Source organism: Neoarius graeffei, chromosome 4 (genome assembly GCF_027579695.1).
Source record: "Neoarius graeffei isolate fNeoGra1 chromosome 4, fNeoGra1.pri, whole genome shotgun sequence".
Lineage (NCBI taxonomy): Eukaryota > Metazoa > Chordata > Actinopteri > Siluriformes > Ariidae > Neoarius > Neoarius graeffei.
The window spans coordinates 39,317,880-39,339,346 of NC_083572.1; the positions used below are offsets into that span (position 1 = coordinate 39,317,880).

The 21,467-nt window shown below is 41.4% G+C and overlaps 1 protein-coding gene across 10 annotated transcripts in view; it reads right to left on the minus strand.

Annotated features, from left to right (window-relative positions):
- The window catches only part of frmd4ba (FERM domain containing 4Ba), a 176,459-nt gene that overhangs the window by 100,845 nt on the left and 54,147 nt on the right, over positions 1 to 21,467 (minus strand). For all 10 annotated transcript variants that reach the window (XM_060919235.1, XM_060919232.1, XM_060919238.1 and 7 more), the window contains 4 exons: positions 4,392 to 4,457; positions 4,079 to 4,173; positions 1,521 to 1,613; positions 1,147 to 1,231 (listed from right to left, as the gene is read on the minus strand). In XM_060919235.1, the coding sequence (XP_060775218.1) occupies positions 1,147 to 1,231; positions 1,521 to 1,613; positions 4,079 to 4,173; positions 4,392 to 4,457 (339 nt within the window). The remainder of the gene's footprint in view (positions 1 to 1,146; positions 1,232 to 1,520; positions 1,614 to 4,078; positions 4,174 to 4,391; positions 4,458 to 21,467) is intronic.

Below are 21,467 nucleotides of genomic sequence, written 5' to 3' on the forward strand. Positions count from 1 at the left end.
ACCTTCTGGTCCCAAAGCAGCTTCACTAACCACTACGCCATGGCTTCCCCTTTACTGTATGCTTTCCTTACTCTACAATACCTGGTGTTAAGCTATTGTTGCTTTGTACAGTAACAGAAAAAGCAGTTTTATGCTGTAAATGTCCATCACAAGTGACATACTGGGATTCTGTTCCCTATTGCTCCCTTGTTGTTCCATGGTTGTATGTCTTACTTTCATTTATTACCTCAACTTTGTTGGAGGCGGTTATGTTTTCGCCGCCATTTGACTTTTCCCAACATAATTCGAAAAGTAGTGAATGGATTTTGATAAAATTTGGAGGAAAGGTGAGCCATGGGCCAAGGAACATAGGTATTACTAGATTGTCATGCAAATCAGAATATGTATATGGAACCAGAATCTAGATATGTATGCGGATCCAGAATTTGTCTGTTCCCAACATAACTCAAAAAATAGTGAACAGATTTTGATTACATTAATGGCATTTAGCAGACGCTCTTATCCAGAGTGACGTACAGCATACCCCAGAGCACCCTGGGGAGCAGCTGGGGGTTAGGTGCGTTGCTCAAGGGCACTTCAGCCATCACTGCTGGTCCAGGGAATTGAACTGGCAACCTTTTGGTCCCAAAGCTGCTTCTCTAACCATCAGGTCATGGCTCCCATGAAATTTGGGTGTACAGCTTTAGTATTATCCTTGGTTCAAATGATTTGATTTTGGTGTTGATAATATGTGGCTTGGTGGAGGTATGAGCTCTACCAAGTGCCCTTCTAGTTTTTGCTGTTATTTTGTATTGCTTTCATTATTAAAAGTTGGTCTTCTTTCACTGTTAAGACCGTCTTTTATAGTTTGACCAAATACTTCCAACCCAGATGTTTAACTGCAGCTTGCTGTGTGTGTGCAGGTGTGTTTAGCTGCATCTTTCTACACTCTTCCTCTCTTGCCATTTGGTGGAAATCGATTCTTTCATTCATTCTTGCATCACTGTAGGCTCTTTTAACAGCTCTGCGTTTGCATTACATTTTGCCTGACTTGTAAATCACTTTGGATAAATTTACTTGGCACAAAACTGAATTAAAACTAATGTTTTTATTATTGAGTTTAGTACAATAAAACCTTTTTGTTGTAAACACTTATGAAGCACTCACATTGTAGACAGAAGACTTGGCATTCCAGTAAAACAGCTCCACTGTGGTTGTATCCTTCAAAAATTTGATACTCTCAATGTAAAACCTGTCAGAGAACACAAGGCAATTCGATATGTTTGATCAGACACGTGTCCACACAAGCTGCATTTCCAGTTGAAATAAATTCTCCAATAGCATAAAAATTACATATGAACAGAGATAGACCAAATACTCATGTAACTGCTCTTTAATAAACAAAGTACACATTAATGTATATGCTTTTGGAAACTCAATTCTCCCACTTTTTCCTGTTTGTTGCACAATAGTGCCCTCTAGTAGATGTGTCATGTCCTACGTGCCCCTGAGAGACGCACAGATGAAATGCCGATACTCACCTAACATGAAATTTGAGCTCGAGTGGTCCAGTCTTTTTGGAGAAGTTGTGGTCCAGTACTCTCCGGTTCAGCTGCAGCCAGCTAGTCTGACCACTAATAAAAAGAGATGGTTTATTCACTAGACATCACACAAACCAGTGCAGTAGATCATCACGACTTGCATTCATCCAGTTCTCACTGACTATATGGACATTTTCACTAATCTACAACCCCGATTCCAAAAAAGTTGGGACAAAGTACAAATTGTAAATAAAAACGGAATGCAGTAATTTACAAATCTCAAAAACTGATATTGTATTCACAGTAGAACATAGACAACATATCAAATGTCGAAAGTGAGACATTTTAAAATTTCATGCCAAATATTGGCTCATTTGAAATTTCATGACAGCAACACAGCTCAAAAAAGTTGGGACGGGGCAATAAGAGGCTGGAAAAGTTAAAGGTACAAAAAAGGAACAGCTGGAGGACCAAATTGCAACTCATTAGGTCAATTGGCAATAGGTCATTAACATGACTGGGTATAAAAAGAGCATCTTGGAGTGGCAGCGGCTCTCGGAAGTAAAGATGGGAAGAGGATCTCTAATCCCCCTAATTCTGCGCCCACAAATAGTGGAGCGATATCAGAAAGGAGAACATATCATCTACAGTGCATAATATCATCAAAAGATTCAGAGAATCTGGAAGAATCTCTGTGCGTAAGGGTCAAGGCCGGAAAACCATACCGGGTGCCCGTGATCTTCGGGGCCTTAGACGGCACTGCATCACATACAGGCATGCTTCTGTATTGGAAATCACAAAATGGGCTCAGGAATATTTCCAGAGAACATTATCTGTGAACGCAATTCACCGTGCCATCCGCCGTTGCCAGCTAAAACTCTATAGTTCAAAGAAGAAGCCGTATCTAAACATGATCCAGAAGCGCAGACGTCGTCTCTGGGCCAAGGCTCATTTAAAATGGACTGTGGCAAAGTGGAAAACTGTTCTGTGGTCAGATGAATCAAAATTTGAAGTTCTTTATGGAAATCAGGGACGCCGTGTCATTCGGACTAAAGAGGAGAAGGACGACCCGAGTTGTCATCAGCGCTCAGTTCAGAAGCCTGCATCTCTGATGGTATGGGGTTGCATTAGTGCGTGTGGCATGGGCAGCTTACACATCTGGAAAGACACCATCAATGCTGAAAGGTATATCCAGGTTCTAGAGCGACATATGCTCCCATCCAGACGACGTCTCTTTCAGGGAAGACCTTGCATTTTCCAACATGACAATGCCAAACCACATACTGCATCAATTACAGCATCATGGCTGCGTAGAAGAAGGGTCCGGGTACTGAACTGGCCAGCCTGCAGTCCAGATCTTTCACCCATAGAAAACATTTGGCGCATCATAAAACGGAAGATACGACAAAAAAGACCTAAGACAGTTGAGCAACTAGAATCCTAGATTAGACAAGAATGGGTTAACATTCCTATCCCTAAACTTGAGCAACTTGTCTCCTCAGTCCCCAGACGTTTACAGACTGTTGTAAAGAGAAAAGGGGATGTCTCACAGTGGTAAACATGGGCTTGTCCCAACTTTTTTGAGATGTGTTGTTGTCATGAAATTTAAAATCACCTAATTTTTCTCTTTAAATGATACATTTTCTCAGTTTAAACATTTGATATGTCATCTATGTTCTATTCTGAATAAAATATGGAATTTTGAAACTTCCACATCATTGCATTCCGTTTTTATTTACAATTTGTACTTTATCCCAACTTTTTTGGAATCGGGGTTGTAGGCTGGTTATTGATTGATCATTTACGCCTGGTATAATTTGTCATGGTATTGGTGTTCCTTTGTTCATATATCACAATTACATTCACAGAAGTAGTTCAGAGACAGACATAAGTTACTTTTTAAACCAAAATATATGTCAGTATTTACTTGTTTCAGAGACAAAAATATATGTACAGTACCAGTGAAAAGTTTGAACACACCTACTCATTCATAGGTTTTTCTGTATTCTGACAATTTTCTACACTGTGGAACTATACTGAAGACATCAAAACTATGAAATAACATATGGAACATGTATGGAATTATGTGGCAAACAGCAAAAAAGAAGTGTTTGTTTTTTAAACTACATTTCATGAGTCTTCAAAGTAGCCCCCGTTTATCTTGGTGACGCTTTGCATGCTATTATCATCTTAACCAGCGTCATGAGGGAGTCACCTGGAAGGCTTTTCAATTAATAGGTGTGTCTTATCAAAAGTTAATTAGTGTAATTTCTTGCCTTCTTAATGCGTTTGAGATCAAACAGTAAATAATAAACACAGTAAATAGCCTGATTCCACAACTGTAGTAATCCATATTATGTCAAGAACCACTCAACTAAGTAAAGAGAAACGACATCCATCATTACTTTAAGGCATGAAGTGACTTAATTAATAAAAATAAAGAAAAAAAACAACACTAAATTAGAACTCATGTCCAGACTTTTGACTGGTACTCTGTTGTTCATAAAAAAAGTGCTTATATGTAGTAAATAGCTATTTCATTCAGTGAGCACACTTACTTCGTGTCAGTGTAAGAAATTCCAAAATACTCCTTCTCCTTCAGGCTGAAATGGGACGAGACCATGTCCAAGAGATCTCTAGACAGCAGTTTCGGCTTTGGTTTTAAAAAAAAAAAATAATAATAATAAAAACACAAAAGGGAAAAACAGGCTGCCATTAATAATATTAAAATGGACAAACCTAGTTTCCAAACAGTCCCCTGATTTTTTTTTTTACATTTACAGTGTGCTTTTGAAAGTCTTAGTAATACAGCAAAAACATTCATACACAATGTACAATCGTAAAACCTTGAATACATTTTTAATGCCTCACCTGGACCAGCAGTTCCAGCTGTCTATCATCCAGCAGAAGCACCTGACACTGCCGGCCCTCCGTCATCTTAAAAAAAAAAAAAACAGTTGTGTTTTGATCAATAGATATTAGCTATGATGGCATTTAATGTTGATAGAATTTGATAGTGTTTATCTCTGTATGCCCTCATGTGATCTTTGAATCCCAACCTGAGACAGAACAGAACCCATAGCCATAAAACAGGCACAAACTAGACCTACAACTAATCTAAGAATCTGAGGATGCTATGAGGGAAACCTTGTCCATTCTGTCTTTAATAGTAGTGATTAATAGTAGTGTGGTCTGCTTCTGAATATACATTTGAGCAAAATTTTAGAAAATGTTTATTAATACTCCAGTATACATAATGAAGGACCGTGTCTCCAACGAGGAATTATGGAAGCAGACAGGACAGGAATGGATAGAGAACCAGATTAAAAGGAGAAAGTGGAGTTCTAATCATTGCTGAGGAGTGTGCTCTCATCACCCAATCAAGCATCCAGCCAGAGCAGGGCATGATATTTTTTAACCATATTAACATGCCATTGTTGTGTATTATGCCTGATGTCAAGACTCTCGTCTCTGCGAGCCTACCACACAGATTTAATACTTGTGTCATTTTTAGGGCATACCTAACAACCTGTGTTTTCTCGCCCCCCCCATCTGTCCCTCTGAGTTACATGTTGGTCCTGGGATCGAGATGCTGGCCTCTTCTGCCCCTCGGACCTGCTTGATCCATCCTGGTGCCCTGTGTCTGGTCGGAGTTTTATCGCATCGCTCCTGTGAAGGACGGCCCCATGAAGACAGTTGAGGGTTACACCTGGAGGATGGTCTGGATGGACTCTTACAGTAATGCTTTTATGGCTGAGGACCACAGTTGACTTGCTAACTTTAGGACTGTAGTCGTCATGAACAGTTTTGCACTCAAGTTTCCATCAATGAAGAGTTACAACATCAACGAAACTGACTTCATGTTAAAACTGTTAATGTTATAGTCATGCTGTCTGTTGTTGTCCAAATGAGGATGGGTTCCCTTTTGAGTCTGGTTCCTCTCGAGGTTTCTTCCTCATGTCATCTGAGGGAGTTTTTCCTTGCCACCGTTGCCACAGGCTTGCTCATTGGGGATAGATTAGGGACAAAATTAGCTCATGTTTTAAGTCGTTCAAATTCTGTAAAGCTGCTTTGCGACAATGTTTATTGTTAAAAGCGCTATACAAATAAACTTGACTTGACTTGAAAGTGGAGCTGGATTGGACACACCTTACGGAAGCCAGCTAGCAACATCGCTAGCATGCTCTGCGCTGGAACCCACAAGGGAAAAGGAAGCCAGGACGACCAAAGAACACATGGAGGCGGTCAACAGAAGCTGAAGCCAGGACCATCATATTAGCTTGGACAAAGATGGAGACAGCAGCCAAAGACCGACATAAATGGCGGGTGATAGCGGATGACCTATGCTCCTCGAAGGGGTGAAGGGATTAAGTCAAGTAAGTCATACATAATGAAGGAGATCAAGCCAAGTCCATTTTTAATATTGTCCCATTTAGTTACACAAGGACAGTGCGCCAAAATGAAGCCAAGACCATGATCAAACATAAGACAAGACACAACTACATAGGCAGAGATGCCAACATTGACAAATGAAAAAAAGAGTAGCATCTCCGAGCGCAGTGAGATGAAGCTGAGTGAAGCAAGGCTTCCTATTAGGCCGGGGGTCTGGGGGCCGCAGAGGACCCTAGAAACCAAATTTCAGGGACGCTCAGAGATGCAATCTAAACGATTTTGAGCTACTTTTTGAGGAAAATAAATGCAGGGTTTACTGTACAGCAGGGGTCACCAAACTTTTTTCTCTGGGGGCCACATTGTTGTTCCTGACTGTGATGGGGGCCGGGGTCGGGTCAGCTATATCACATAGAATTGTATAACCCAGACAAATATGACCACCAGCAGGCCTCATTGTGTAGTAGAGATTACTAGCCTGGCACGGCCATCCCCACTACTATATCCCCACTACTATATCCCCACTACTATATCCACACTACTATATCAACACTTGATTCCTGGCACATATTTGTTTATCTTTACTAGTGGTTTGCAAAAGTAGTAATCAAGTCTTCACACTTTGTTTTAATTTGAAATACCACTGATATTCCATTTATTTATTTTCTAATAAAAATAATATCAAAGCTGTCAAGGTAAGAAACATCTGCCTAGTTGAGGTGATTGACACTTTGCAAAGGTGAGTGGAAAATTATAAATTGTAGGTAGGCCTGTTGATATTATTAATAATAATTGTATGCAGCACTTAATAAAGGTCAAATAAATAGGCCTATAAAATAAATACATTTTAAAAAACAGTGAAATTATAATAATATGAGCAATAGATCAATAGATCACAGCAGTTGTGCTGTGTCCTGCACGTCATTGCTCTCATCCATGGCCAAAGCAAAAAACTCGAATTCTGACTCTCTCTCATTCAGCTGGTCATACACGTTGTCCCCCAAATCTTCGGTTCGCCTGGTCATAGTAGGAGCGGAAAGACTCGCCGCGTTGAGCGCATCCTTCTTGTCGGGACACACCTCCTCGGCCACAACAAGCATGCATACTTTAACAAAGTCCCCATCAGTAAACGGCTTTCCATGGGTAGCTAGTAGGTGAGCTACCTTATAGCTAGCTCGGACAGCAGCCTGGTTGATCTGGGTTTGGTGAAGGAATACATTCTGTTGTGCAGCCAGTCCGCATTTCATCCTCCGAATCCTGTCTTCTCTTGTTTGCCCTCGCAAACTAGCATACTCTTTGTGGCATAGTTCGAATTATGTGGGAGCCAATGGGAGCTGAGCTCCCATTCCCTCAGGCTCCCATGAAAGAAGCAAACTTAATTTTCTGTGCAAGTCTCTCAAATACGTCATATATCACCATAATAAGCTTGAATAGCCTATATCACCATATAAATATAAATAAAACTCATTTCATTTCCGATCACCATGCAGCCATAACTTTGTATTGAACGTGTTATTAAACCGCAACATGTACGGCTGTACTTCACCACCACACCACTATGCGCGCAAACTGAATTTGCAGCCTGCGAAATCGAATGTGAAGTTAAGTCCGAAGAAGACTTGTCCTCTAGCTCACAACGATCTTCCTTTGTTTAACAATATATATAATTATATATATACACAATATATATATATAATTTGTTTAACTATATATATATATATGCAACACCGTGCGTGCATGCGTGCGCCTGTGTGTGAAAGCTGTGCACTGCAGTGAGCAAAAGTGCGCTGGTCCAGGAGAGCGAGTATGCATTGCTTTTTCTTTTTTTTTTTTTTTTAAATAGAGACCCCCATAGGGTCAAATTTATAATTCGAACCCTGCTTTGTGGCGGGTTTCATAGTGACGACGCAGATTATATTCTTTGAAAACCGGCACACTTTCTTTACATACAAGACAAACTGCACGGTCCTTACACTGAAGGAAAAAATAATCGGTGGTCCACTGTTCTTTAAAAACTCTGCACTCTCTGCCAGCTTTTCGCTGACCGCTCGCCATTTTGCTGTCCTGAACACTGACAGTTCTCTGCGCATGCGCTGCCTGTCACTGCTTGATCGCGAGCATATGACGAAAATTCGGAAAATATGAATAGTTCATTTTATAACTAAATATCAATTTTAATTGATAAAATCAACAAAATACAAGATGCAGGCATGTTATTTGCCAAAAAGCAATTTAAAAAAATAGGCCATGACCACTTTTGGGGATTGCCTCATAGGGCCGGTTCAAGTGGTGGGGGGCAGAGGGGCTGGGGGGCCGGTCAAAGGGGGGTGGCGGGCCGGATCTGGCCCGCGGGCCGTAGTTTGGTGACCCCTGCTGTACAGTATAAGCTCAATTATTCAAACTCTGTGGGGGAAAAGTCTGGCTAACTAAGAGGATGTTCAGATAATGGAGCTTGTCCTGTAATACAGTGTTTCAGTAATTTCATCATGATCAACAACAAAAGCCAGAGTAAAAGACAAAAGATTCATATCTCTGTCTTTCAATAACAAAAAAATTAATACTATGATGGGGCTAACTGGCTGATGGGTGAAAAAAAATAGGGGTTGGGAGGAATAAAGACGTACAGTACCAATCAAAACTTTGGGCACACCTAATCGTTCATAGGTTCTTCTGCATTTAGACTATTTCTACATTGTAGAACAATACTGAAGACATCAAAACTATGAAATAAACATATATGGAATTATGTGGTAAATAAAAAAAAGTGTTAAACAAAATGTTTTAGATTTTAGATTCTTCAAAGTAGCCAGCATTTACCTGGATGACACTTTGTACACTATTGGCATTATCTTAACCAGCTTCATGAGGTCGTCACCTGGAATGCTTTTCAATTATTAGCTGTGCCTCGTCAAAAATTAGTGTAATTTCTTTCCTTTTTAATGGGTTTGAGATCAAATAGTAAATAATAACTAATTAATATACAGTAGGGGAGAGCGGGGAGACTTGGGACAATCTATATTCCCATAAATTAATTTCAACCAATCAGGTTTTAGATGACATCAGAAGTTAGACGTTGCCCTTTAGAGTAACCGACTTCCTTTGGAGCCACGAAGCTGGACACTGCAGTAAGGTCTGTGCAGTTCAATATTTTCATCAATCAAAACTTGTATTTTCTACTTCACCTCCACCTTTATTCTATGGTGTAATGTACACTGGTGAATTCAAAATTTGTTAGAAATTAAAGTATTATAGCCTGGAGTTACCATATATAGTATTATTTATTAAACTTAAATTCTGGGAGGGGGAAGAGTGTAATATATATATATATATATATATATATATATATATATATATATATACAGCTAGGTCCATATATATTTGGACACTGACACAAATGTTGTTTTTTTACCTGTTTACTGAAACATATTCAAGTTATAGTTATATAATGGACATAGACATAAAGTCCAGACTTTCAGCTTTCATTTGAGGGTATCCACATTAAAATTGGATGAAGGGTTTAGGAGTTTCAGCTCCTTACCATGTGCCACCCTGTTTTAAAAGGGACCAAAAGTAATTGGACAATTGACTCAAAGGCTATTCCATGGGCAGGTGTGGGCAGTTCCTTCGTTATGTCATTCTCAATTAAGCAGATTAAAGGCCTGGAGTTGATTTGAGGTGTGGTGCTTGCATTTGGAAGATTTTGCTGTGAGGAAAACATGCAGTCAAAGGAGCTCTCCATGCAGGTGAAACAAGCCATCCTTAAGCTGCGAAAACAGAAAAAACCCATCCGAGAAATTGCTACAATATTAGGAGTGGCAAAATCTACAGTTTGGTACATCCTGAGAAAGAAAGAAAGCACTGGTGAACTCATCAATGCAAAAAGACCTGGACGTCCACAGATGACAACAGTGGTGGATGATCGCAGAATAATTTCCATGGTGAAGAGAAACCCCTTCACAACAGCCAACCAAGTGAACAACACTCTCCAGGAGGTAGGCGTATCAATATCCAAATCTACCATAAAGAGAAGACTGCATGAAAGTAAACACAGAGGGTTCACTGCATGGTGCAAGCCACTCATAAGCCTCAAGTATAAAAAGGCTAGATTGGACTTTGCTAAAAACATCTAAAAAAGCCAGCACAGTTCTGGAAGAACATTCTTTGGACAGATGAAACCAAGATCAACCTCTACCAGAATGATGGCAAGAAAAAAGTATGGCGAAGACGTGGTACAGCTCATGATCCAAAGCATACCACATCATCTGTAAAACACGGCGGAGGCAGTGTGATGGCTTGGGCATGCATGGCTGCCAGTGGCACTGGGTCACTAGTGTTTATTGATGATGTGACACAGGACAGAAGCAGCCGGATGAATTCTGAGGTATTCAGAGACATACTGTGTGCTCAAATCCAGCCAAACTGATTGGTCGGCGTTTCATAATACAGATGGACAATGACCCAAAACATAAAGCCAAAGCAACCCAGGAGTTTATTAAAGCAAAGAAGTGGAATATTCTTGAATGGCCAAGTCAGTCACCTGATCTCAACCCAATTGAGCATGCATTTCACTTGTTAAAGACTAAACTTTAGACAGAAAGGCCCACAAACAAACAGCAACTGAAAACCGCTGCAGTAAAGGCCTGGCAGAGCATTAAAAAGGAGGAAACACAGCGTCTGGTGATGTCCATGAGTTCAAGACTTCAGGCAGTCATTGCCAACAAAGGGTTTTCAACCAAGTATTAGAAATGAACATTTTATTTACAATTATTTAATTTGTCCAATTACTTCTGAGCCCCTGAAATGAAGGAATTGTGTTTAAAAAATGCTTTAGTTCCTCACATTTTTATGAAATCATTTTGTTCAACCCACTGAATTAAAGCTGAAAGTCTGAACTTCAACTGCATCTGAATTGTTTTGTTCAAAATTCATTGTGGTAATGTACAGAACCAAAATTAGAAAAATGTTGTCTCTGTCCAAATATTTATGGACCTGTGTGTGTGTGTGTGTGTGTGTGTGTGTGTGTGTGTGTGTGTGTACTTTTTTTCAGAATGGGGAGAGTTGGGACAGTTAATGTTACAGTTTTTTTTTGTTGTTGTTGTTGTTGTTTACAAATACAAAATTGTTTAAAAGTGTTTGTTAATGTGGGCGTGTACCTGCATGAGGACTTATTTCATTTCTTCTTGTCAGGTTTTGAGTAAACTGACATTTTTCTATTGCTGTACAGCATTGTGTGTTCATACAGTTCATATGGTACAGGTTTTGATCCTCAATAAAAATTAAACCTGTAGGCCTAGGTATTTTATTTTTGTTCCATATCTCCACACTATGTCCCAAGTCTCCCAACACAATGTCCCATATCTTCTCTCAATGTCTCATGTCTCCCTGCAAACAACAATGACAGAAAAAGTGAAGTCTGAAGGCCAGTATATGTGACAAGCTGAAAAACTAATGTTGTGGTAAGAGGGTACAGTAAATCCTCTCGAATGCGACACTACCTGCAAAGAATTTCACACAATCTACAAAAACTGAAAACTTGTCCCAAGTCTCTCCGCTCTCCCCCTAAATAGCCCTATTCCACAACTGTAGTGATCCATATTATATCAAGAACTGCTCAACTAAGTCAAGAGAAACAACAGAACATCATTACTTTAAGGCATGAAGTGACTTTTAGTTAATAAAAATAAAAAAGATATACCAATGAATTAGAAGGGGTGTCCAAACTTTTGGATGGTACTGTATCCCTATGTGAACACAGCGAGAACATATGAAACTCCACACAAATAGTAACCCGAGCTCAGGATGGAACCCAGGACCCAAGCAGCAACGCAATGCTCAAATGTACAATGTGAAAAAAAAAGTACAAAAACTAACCCCACACCAACCCCAGATTTAAGCTTCATGTCTTATCATATGAATGTTGTTACAAATCTGCAAGTGAGAAAGCACGTTAGAGGAGAAAGTTTCCAGCTACCAGTATGTTTCCATCCAAATGTATTGCATACTGAAAAGTGGATTTCCAAAAAGTCAGCAGAGAAAACGTGTTTCACCTTCTGCTATGGCACTAATGTGAAAAAGAGCAACAAGATTACATCATGAAAAGAGTTCCAGCCAAACAAACAGTCGTTAGAATAGTAGCGCACCCGTTCCATGTGGTTTATACAAATGCTCTTTCCACCCATTTATCACACCTTTCCCACCTTATACAAATGTATATTTCAGGATATCTGGTCATTTGTATCCTTGAATTTGGGGGCAGCCGTGGCCTGAAGGTTAGAGAAGCAGCCAAATGGTCGCTGGTTCGATTGCCAGGAGTGGCAAAACATGAGGGGAGTTGAGTGAGTGAATGAACAGCACTTTCCCCTCCCTCTGCATCATGGCTGAAGTACCTTTGAGCAAGACACCTAACCCCTAACTGCTCCCTGGGCGCTGTAGCATAGCTGCCCACTGCTCTGGGTACATATGTGTGCTCATTGCTTACTTGTCTGGATGTACTCCCCCCCCCGTTTACAGTTGAGAGTATGCCATGCGCATTCTGGCTGCCGCTTCTCACCGGAGCTTTTAATTTTATTTTCCCTTTTGTTTTTCTTTTTTGTGTAGTTTGATTTTTGTTTGAGTGCTTTGTCCACCGGTTGTGGTGTAACGCCGGACCCAGTTTTAGGTGTTGGTTCCCTCCAAGCCTTGGTTCGCCGTGGGTAATGCCTGTGCTCCTCACTATGGACTGCAGTGAGTTCATTGCTCTTTTTAACATCAGGGTTGTCCAGTGCTCTGTGCGTCAGTGCTTTTGTGCTTGGCGCGGTGTCCTGAGCGATGCTGTTCGGTGGCGTCGCGGCAGCTGTGCAAGTCAAGTCAAGTCTGTTTGTATAGCGCTTTTAACAATAGACATTGTCCCAAAGCAGCTTTACAGAATCTGAATTACCCAAGACATGAGCCAATTTTATCCCTAATCTATCCCCAATGAGCAAGCCTGTGGCGACGGTGGCAAGGAAAAACTCCCCCAAACGACACGAGGAAGAAACCTCGAGAGGAACCAGACCCAAAAGGGAACCAATCCTCACCTGGACAACAACAGACAACATGACTATAACATTAACAGTTTTAACATGAAGACAGTTTCGTTGATGTTATAACTCTTCATTGATGGAAACTTGAGTGCAAAACTGTTCATGACAACCGCAGTCCCAAAGTTAGCAAGCCAACTGTAGTCCTCAGCCATAAAAGCATTACTGTAATGGCCCTTTTCCATTACCCTTTTTCAGCTCACTTCAGCTCACTTCAGCCCGACACGGCTCGTGTTTCGACTACCTCAGAGCAGCACGGCTCAGCTCGCTTCAGCCCTGCTCTGCACCCAAAACTCGCACGGTTTTGGAGTGGGGCTGAAGCGAGCCAAACCAAGCCGAGTGGGGCTAGGGGCATGAGGAGACACTCCCCTGTGCACTGATTGGTGAGGAGGAGTGTCCTCACACACCCACACACGCCCCGCGAGCACGCTGGGATCTGTAAACACCGTAAACCCGGAAGAAGAATAATTACGAATTACGAGAATTTCTGAAGCCTTATGCACCTCGCCTCATCTATACGCTCTTGCCAGTATCTGTTGGCGTTGTCGGTGACAACAAGCCACAGCACCAAGACCAGCAACACTAACGACTCCATGTCCTCCATGTTTATTGTTTACTATCCAGGTCGTGAGACTACCGCTTAAAAGGTCACTGATGTCACTGTTTGCGCCGCCTAACGACATCACGTGACGTCCACCCACTTTCGCTAACTCCACCCAATGTGTCCACCCACTTCCAGCCAGCATGGTTCAGCGCAGTTGTAGTCGAAATGCAACTCCAACAGCCCCACTCAGCTCGACTCAGCCCAACTCAGCCGCGTTGGTAGTGGAAAAGCGGCATAAGAGTCCAGAGTGTCTTCCAAGTGTGACTTTCAACTGTCCATATGGGGCCGTCCTTCACAGGAGCAATGTGATGAGACTCCAACCAGAAAGGTGCAGGTGGTTTGGGACATGCCAGCGCTCTGCGTGGCGGTGCTTCTGTGCTCACTTTGTGGATCCATGGCATGGTGTTCTGGGTGGTGTTGCCCGACAGCGTCACGGCGGCTGTGCAGGCGGTGTGGGACTTGTTTTCATGCGCCTTTTGGTGGGACTGTGGCTGCTACACCACTGGAATGATATCCTGACCTTTTGGTGGACTTTTTTTTCCCCCCCTTTTCCTTATAATTGTAAAGCGACCTTGGGTATGAGAAAGGCGCTATATAAATTTAACTGATTATTATTGTGTGTTCACTGCTTCAGATGGGTTAAATGCAGAGGAGGGATTTCACCGTGGTTGTGTACATGGGACAAAGGCTTCTTCTTCTTAATTTTTATATTGTGCAAGTGAATGGAGACTTCACTCTAAAAAGCATTGCTGAAAAAGATACTATAGTGATGTACATAGATACACAGCTGCCTAGACATTAGTACCACAAAACGTTCTCCCCCCTGATGGAAAATCTGGAGGCCTACCCATACACACCCACACTCAGGACAATGCACACTTGCAACAAGAGCTGGAATAAATAATGCTGACGTAAACTTGATGTTCTAAGAACTTATCGTCCTCTTTAAACGAACACCACAGAAATGCTTTAATTATCCATTGTGATGTTTTTTCTCCTACACAAAACTTTTCATATTGCAATCAGAGACTTTAAGATGTTAGTCACTCTGTTTGACAGACTGAGTCTGTCTGTTTGACTTTAAGATGTTAGGTCACTCTGTTTGACAGACTTAGTCATGCTGTTTGTTCATCTCAATGACTACGTTTACATGCACATCCAAATTGAGCTGCTGTCGGTAATCGAGCTGAAGGTCCCAGCAGGGTGCCAGAGAAATCCAATCCTACATGCACACAATGAAATCGGGCTATTGTGTGAGGTGCATTGTGCACCCGAGCCACAGGTGGCGCAACACGCCCCATCGTGTTGGTACACTTCCGGTTGTCGTCATGAAGAAGAGCTATTCAAGAGTGTAAACAAAGTTATCAGTTCCGTGTTTTCCATTGCGCGTTTTTCTCCCGTCCATGAATTTTAATATATTCAACTCCTTAAGCTGAATGAGCATGAACTCTGTCTCCTCATTGCTCCAGAAGTGCACGTTTCTGCTTGCCTGTGGCAGTGGGGGCGTGGTCAAGCGCCGGTCTGTGACAGGAGGGCGGAGCCAGGGTAGGTGAGTGGCAGAATCACTTCACCTGACGGTAATTAACCTGTGTTTGTGTGTCTTCCCAGTAACCGCGCCCTATTTAAGGAGGCAGAGGGAGAGCAGAGGGGAGAGCTCATCCCGGGACTAGAACACAGCGCGCGCGCGTGTGTGTGTTTTTCTCTCAAGAATAAAAGTAGGCTGTTAAACTGAAAAGTCTGACAATAAAAAGCCTATTAGTACCAGAAGCTTTGTCCTGCCGTCCTCTGTGCTCCACCCACACTTCAGAGAGCTCTACATCGCCATTTTCTCTTCTTCGTTTGTTCCTCCTGACCTCTTCTGCTGCTCGCTACTACTGTTGTCATGCCGACTGAGGCTGTTGTGTTTCCCGTTTGTGGTCTCGTCACTCGTCACTTCCAGAAGTAGCTCGACAACTAGCTCGATAGGGTATACATGCACAAAGTAGCTCGGCAGAAATCGCATAAACTAGGTCGTGTAGCTCGATTCCGAGAAATCAAGTTCGGTTCAATTTCAGCCGAATTAAGGTGTATACATGGCATTTTGAACTTCGATTTCAGTCGAGCAACAGCAGAAATTCGATTCTCTCTATGTGCATGTAAACGTAGTGAATGTCTCTGTCTTTATATGGCTTTCAGCAAACTGTGTAATCAATATGTGACAGCGGGGGCGTGGTCAAGCGTCAGTTTGTGAATGGAGGGCGTGGCCAGGGAAGGTGTGTGGCAAAGTGATCACACCTGTCGTCAATTGATGTGTGTGTGTGTGTGTGTGTGTATTAGTGTGTGTCTGTTGCAGTGATGAGGGAGCAGAGAAAAGGCAGGAGAGAGTGAAGAAATGGCTGTCTCCTGACCAGATTGTGTGCATGATAAACTGAACGTGACACTGAAAAGCAAAAATATCAGTAAAAGGACTGTGTTGCACATCGTTTCCCGCCTGTCTGAGCTTGAGTGTTCCACCCATCCTCGGGGACATACGACACAATACTAACAAGCTGGCTGCAAGGTCTCGTGAACTTTGCTCAATAAATTAATACCAATTTACTGAGCTCAGTGGATTAATATACAGAAATTGTTCTGTTAATGAGCAGGCACATCCAGTTTACACAGGCCGTCTTTAAGAAATGTTAACCCTCTTCACATTGTCAAAGAAATTGCTTAGTCTAAAGTATATTATTCGCACAAATGTTTTCATATGCTGCCAACATATGAAACTAATTTCATATTATATTGATGCTGTATTATGTCATGCTCAGCTCTTATAAACATGACCATTATTGTGCTTAATCCATCTTCACCAAGAGAACTAATGTCACTGATCGTTACACAAGCTCCATTGTCCTAGCAGAAACTACTCATTATAGTAACCCCTTAAGGGACTTTATACAAGTCTGAACTGAACAACCTTTATCAATGCTGCACTGTAGAGACAAAATCACACCGACACAATTAATACAACGCACTGAACACACAATAGCATGCCTACAAAACATACAACTTTACAAGGACGCGTTCAGTCTATGGTTTCATGTTGTTCTGATCATGGAATAAGGGAAGAAAACATGACCAGGCATGCAATTATCGGAAAATTATCAACTACAGGGTGGTGTGATACAGCCCCACCACAACAGAAGATTATTTTCCAAATCATAGCCCAACCCATATCTTGTCAGATCTTGTCTCTTTTGTATTTTTTTTTTTATGTAGCGCATTCTCCATACAAGTCCTTGCGTAAACTGCTACTACATTAGAATGAGTGCATTAATACTACAAACCTTGCAGCCAGAGCTATTATCAGAGCTGTTGAACTAGAAAATTAACCAACATCTTTGGACCAGGGCGGCATGGTGATGTAGTGGTTAGCGCTGTCGCCTCACAGCAAGAAGGTCCTGGGTTCGAGCCCCGTGGCTTCTGTGTGGAGTTTGCATGTTCTCCCCGTGGGTTTCCTCTGGGTGCTCCAGTTTCCCCCACAGTCTAAAGACATGCAGGTTAGGTTAGCTGGTGACTCTAAATTGACCGTAGGTGTGAATGTGAGTGTGAATGGTTGTCTGTGTCTATGTGTCAGCCCTGTGATGACCTGGCGACTTGTCCAGGGTGTACCCTGCCTTTCGCCCGTAGTCAGCTGGGATAGGCTCCAGCTTGCCTGCGACCCTGTAGAACAGGATAAAGTGGCTAGAGATAATGAGATGAGATGAGATCTTTGGACCAATCAGAATCGAGCATTCAACAGTGCTGGTGGAATAAAATAAACCTGCACGTGTACAGTACAAGTCAACAATAGTAGTATCTTTAAGCAACTTCATTTATTTATACCAATACTTATACAGGAGGCCCTCATCACTGTGGTGTTTTTCAGAGAGGTCCTGCACATATATAATCATATCTGTCTAATAAACAAATAATATGAATATAAAAATTATACAAATAAAAACCTAAGAGTGTAATATTTCTAAAATAATATAAAATGGTCATATATAAAAGTAAAATTAAGTTCATCTTAAAAACGATTTGAAATCATTAAGGCTAGATGCTTGTCTTACAGTAATATCTAAATGGTTCCAGTCAGCGGCCGCATGAAATATTAAGTCATATCATATAATCAGATTATGTAGCGCACAGATAATTCTACTGTTGTCACTATATTTCTAATTTGTCTTTCCTATCACTAACTAATTCAAAATTAATGCTTCGTTAATTAATGCCTTTTGGAATTTTCAGGACTTTTAGCTACTAACGACTTGCTCCGCATGAAGCTCTGATTAAAAACAACAACAACAACAACAACTCATCACTTGTATGGCATTTGCCATTTTAATAAGCATGACAAGAAATTATAGCATCCAAAATAGTCATTAAATGAAGGTAATGCATCAGTGTAGCTGGAGAAACTTTACCTTGACCAAAAGACAACGTTCCGAAGAGCTTTTTTTTTTTTTTTGTAATCCTGGCAGTATTTGTATTATGTAAGTCGAGTGTGGCCCCAACACCCTACCCCCACTCTATTGTCCGGATCCACCACTCGCACTTTATCCTTCACTGATAAGTGCCTGTTTGGCCACTATGAATCCGTGTGCATTCACTCAGCACAGCAGCTTCATTGTGCTTTTGTCTATCAGTCTATGAGGTGGCGGCTCTGCCTGGTTCAGAGTGGTTTTTGCATCACCAGGGACCACCATGTCACAACGAGAAAGCTATATATACACATACACACTAGTTGTTCAGTCACAAAAACAAGCAGAATTTTCTATTGTTAATTATGTACAGTTTTACAACAATCCATTGTTTTTAGTGTGCATGCGCATGTGTGCACACGTTGGGGGGGGGCGTCCCATGGTTTGAAGAAAAAAAAAAAATAGGGGTGGGGTGGGGGTCATGTGATGCGCACTGATGATGACACAGGGGTCGACATCCCCTGAGGCCCAATCTCAGGGTTACAGACAAACTTCAAACAAAGCCCCCCGTCACAAGAATCCTCACCCCGAAACTTGGGTTTCTTTTCTTAGCTTTCTTTCTTTTCTTGAGACTCTACAAAAGTCCCAACTAACTCGGCAGTGCTTTACTAATTTTCATTAATAATGCAACAGTGCAGCACGAATAGCCTGAAAATTCTTAAATCTCTACTGACAACTTTAAAAAACAAAAGCCTGCTCTTTCTCTAACTCTACACTAAACACACACAGAGTCACCACTGGAGTCATCATGGAACAAATAAAACTGACTGGCAGTGACTCAGATTCCCCCAGCTCCAAAAACTACTATAAAGGTCTGACGCCAAACGCAACATCTGGAGAGGCGATTATCTGGACATACGAATATCCAACCCAAAGTGAAGACTGGATTACTGGGCAGTAAAATGTGTTCATACAGAAAAGTTAGATTTTGAAATAATTCTTCATGACAAAAGAAATATTCCTTGGTCATGCCAATAAACTGACTTATTCATTCTCCCTCATATAAAACTTGAAATATTCTTCTCCACTACTGACAATAAAACTGTCTACACGTTATGCGATGATTTTGGTTTACCCAGGAAACCAAAGACTTGAGACCATTTTAAAAAGTGACCAGACAATGAAATACTCAGGATCCTCAAGTCAAGTCATTCCTGAATCTGTCTAATTCACAAAACTGCCCTAACTTCCTTTAGACACGGTGGCATTTTGTTCAAATAAACCTTCTCCAGGAAATGCATATTCTGCTCAGCTGCATCATTCAAACTGACATGATCTCATGGAAATCAGTATTCAACTCTCTCCACAGAAGCTCCAAGGACCATGAGAGTCACATCTCACATCTAGAGCGTCTTCAATCACCACTAATGATGGATACACCGAGCCCAACTCCTCAAGCACACTGAAATGAATATTAACTTATAGTCAACTCACTGCTGATGACGCTGTAAACAGTTCAGCTCAATATTTCCGTCAAAGACAAATAGTAAATTACAATTCCAAACCTGGAAATCAAATCCAGGATTTTAATGATTACGATTCATCTATGAGGTCTGCAGAGCTCTCTAGTCACAAATTGTGGCTATCATGACCCTGATCATGCCCGCAGCAGCTGTTGAAATCTTAGCTCATTACCGTCATACCTGATAAACATCTCCGATATGCCACCATGATCGAATCATCCTCCTACATGGCACCAGTCCGTCACTGTAGCATCTTCTCAGCATCTGCTCAGTAACAGTCCAGACTAACTGACTCCCTGAAGCCAGCATGTCCTCTATGCCACACAGGAAGCCCAGGGCCATGCTTTTCTTGGAGGAAATGCTGAGAACCGATACTCCAGTGGGAATTCTTGCAAATTAACTGTAACCCAAAAAAGGTTTGGGTCTGGATGTTAGTAGTAGCTGGGTTCAATGCTGCATACACAGGCTCAAATCCAAGACTTTCCCCCTTTGGAGGAGGCAGCTGGAGGGCAGACCCATTCTGCCCACTTCACAAAACACACACACACACGGACTGAAAGTATATACACACAAGCAGACACAATGACTGTCCCAGTCTTTCCGCTTCGTCCACATAAACAGACGTTGTGGTTTCTTACTCTATTATTTTCATGTCTTTCCAAAGCCTCTCACTCAAACACGGCACTACGGCCAGACATTAAAGGGGAACTGAAGGCAAATTTTTTATCATCAAAATTCTATTTCTCTCATTTTAGAAAATATAGGAATGCATTTCTGACAGCTATTTTGTCGCTGCTGTAGCAAGTTCTGAGTGTTTGAAATATGCTCTGTAATATATCTCAGTCCATATGTCAAAGCAACGGCCGTAAACGAGATTCGCTGAGACCTGTGCGAGACATCGTAGGACGGAAGTAAAACGTACAGTGGAAACCAAAGCGACCAACATCTGCCAACGTTGTCAAAAGACGCGCGAGCCCTCTTTCGAATGCTGACGTAATCAAGCCGGAAGTTTCCCCCGTGTCCGAAATCGCTCCCTACCAGTGGCGGCTGGTAGTCTTTCAAACAGGGGAGGCTGGTCGGTTACGATATTTCCAGATTTTAAAAGAAAAAACATCAATTTTGCCCATACTCTTGCCTCTGATCTGGCTGATTGTTGGCAGCGTCACAAACTGTGAAATAACAGGTTCTTTTGGCCCATTAGCCTACTGTCCAATATACATGATGGTGGTGTTGGGGGTGGGGGGGTGTTTATATTTTAACATTTTATATTTTAAAATTGTGGCATGTTGTTTAAAAATTGACCTCGGCTGTGTTTTTGTTTAAAAATGTTTTCCAAATTGTAGTGGTGTTTAATTCATATCCAGAAAAACATATATTCCAATATAATATACTCAGCATAAACATTTTAAATAGATTCTATATTTTTGGTCCATCCATGACATATTACTAAAGTAGCCTATTTACTGTTGTTGATGTGGGTCACTTGCTGTTAGCCAATTCACTTTCTCGTACCAGGAGAGCTGAAAGGAACGAGTATTATTCCCTACCTTTTTCACCAAGTCAATTTGAGGCGTTGGTCTACCCTGCTCTTTAATTTTAATTTTTTCCTCGAAAGGAAGACTGGCAAATGGCTTCGCCAAAATTAAATCAGCAATGCTTGGCATCCGTGCGCAGCTTTCTTGCTAGCTGGCTAGCCCCCTCAAGTTCAAGTTCAGTCACTCAAATAAACGACATTTCTGGAACTAAGATAGCAAACTTGACAACACTATATTTACACTTCATTTACAATGAAAATATATACAAACTAAAAAAGCTGGTAGAAACCGTATGTAATGAATGAAATCGAAATGTAAGCCGATCTCTTACAATACACCACAGCACTTGCGATTCCGCATGGGACTGAACTGATGTTGCCAGATACTGCTGACGTTATCCAGCCTAAAATATGT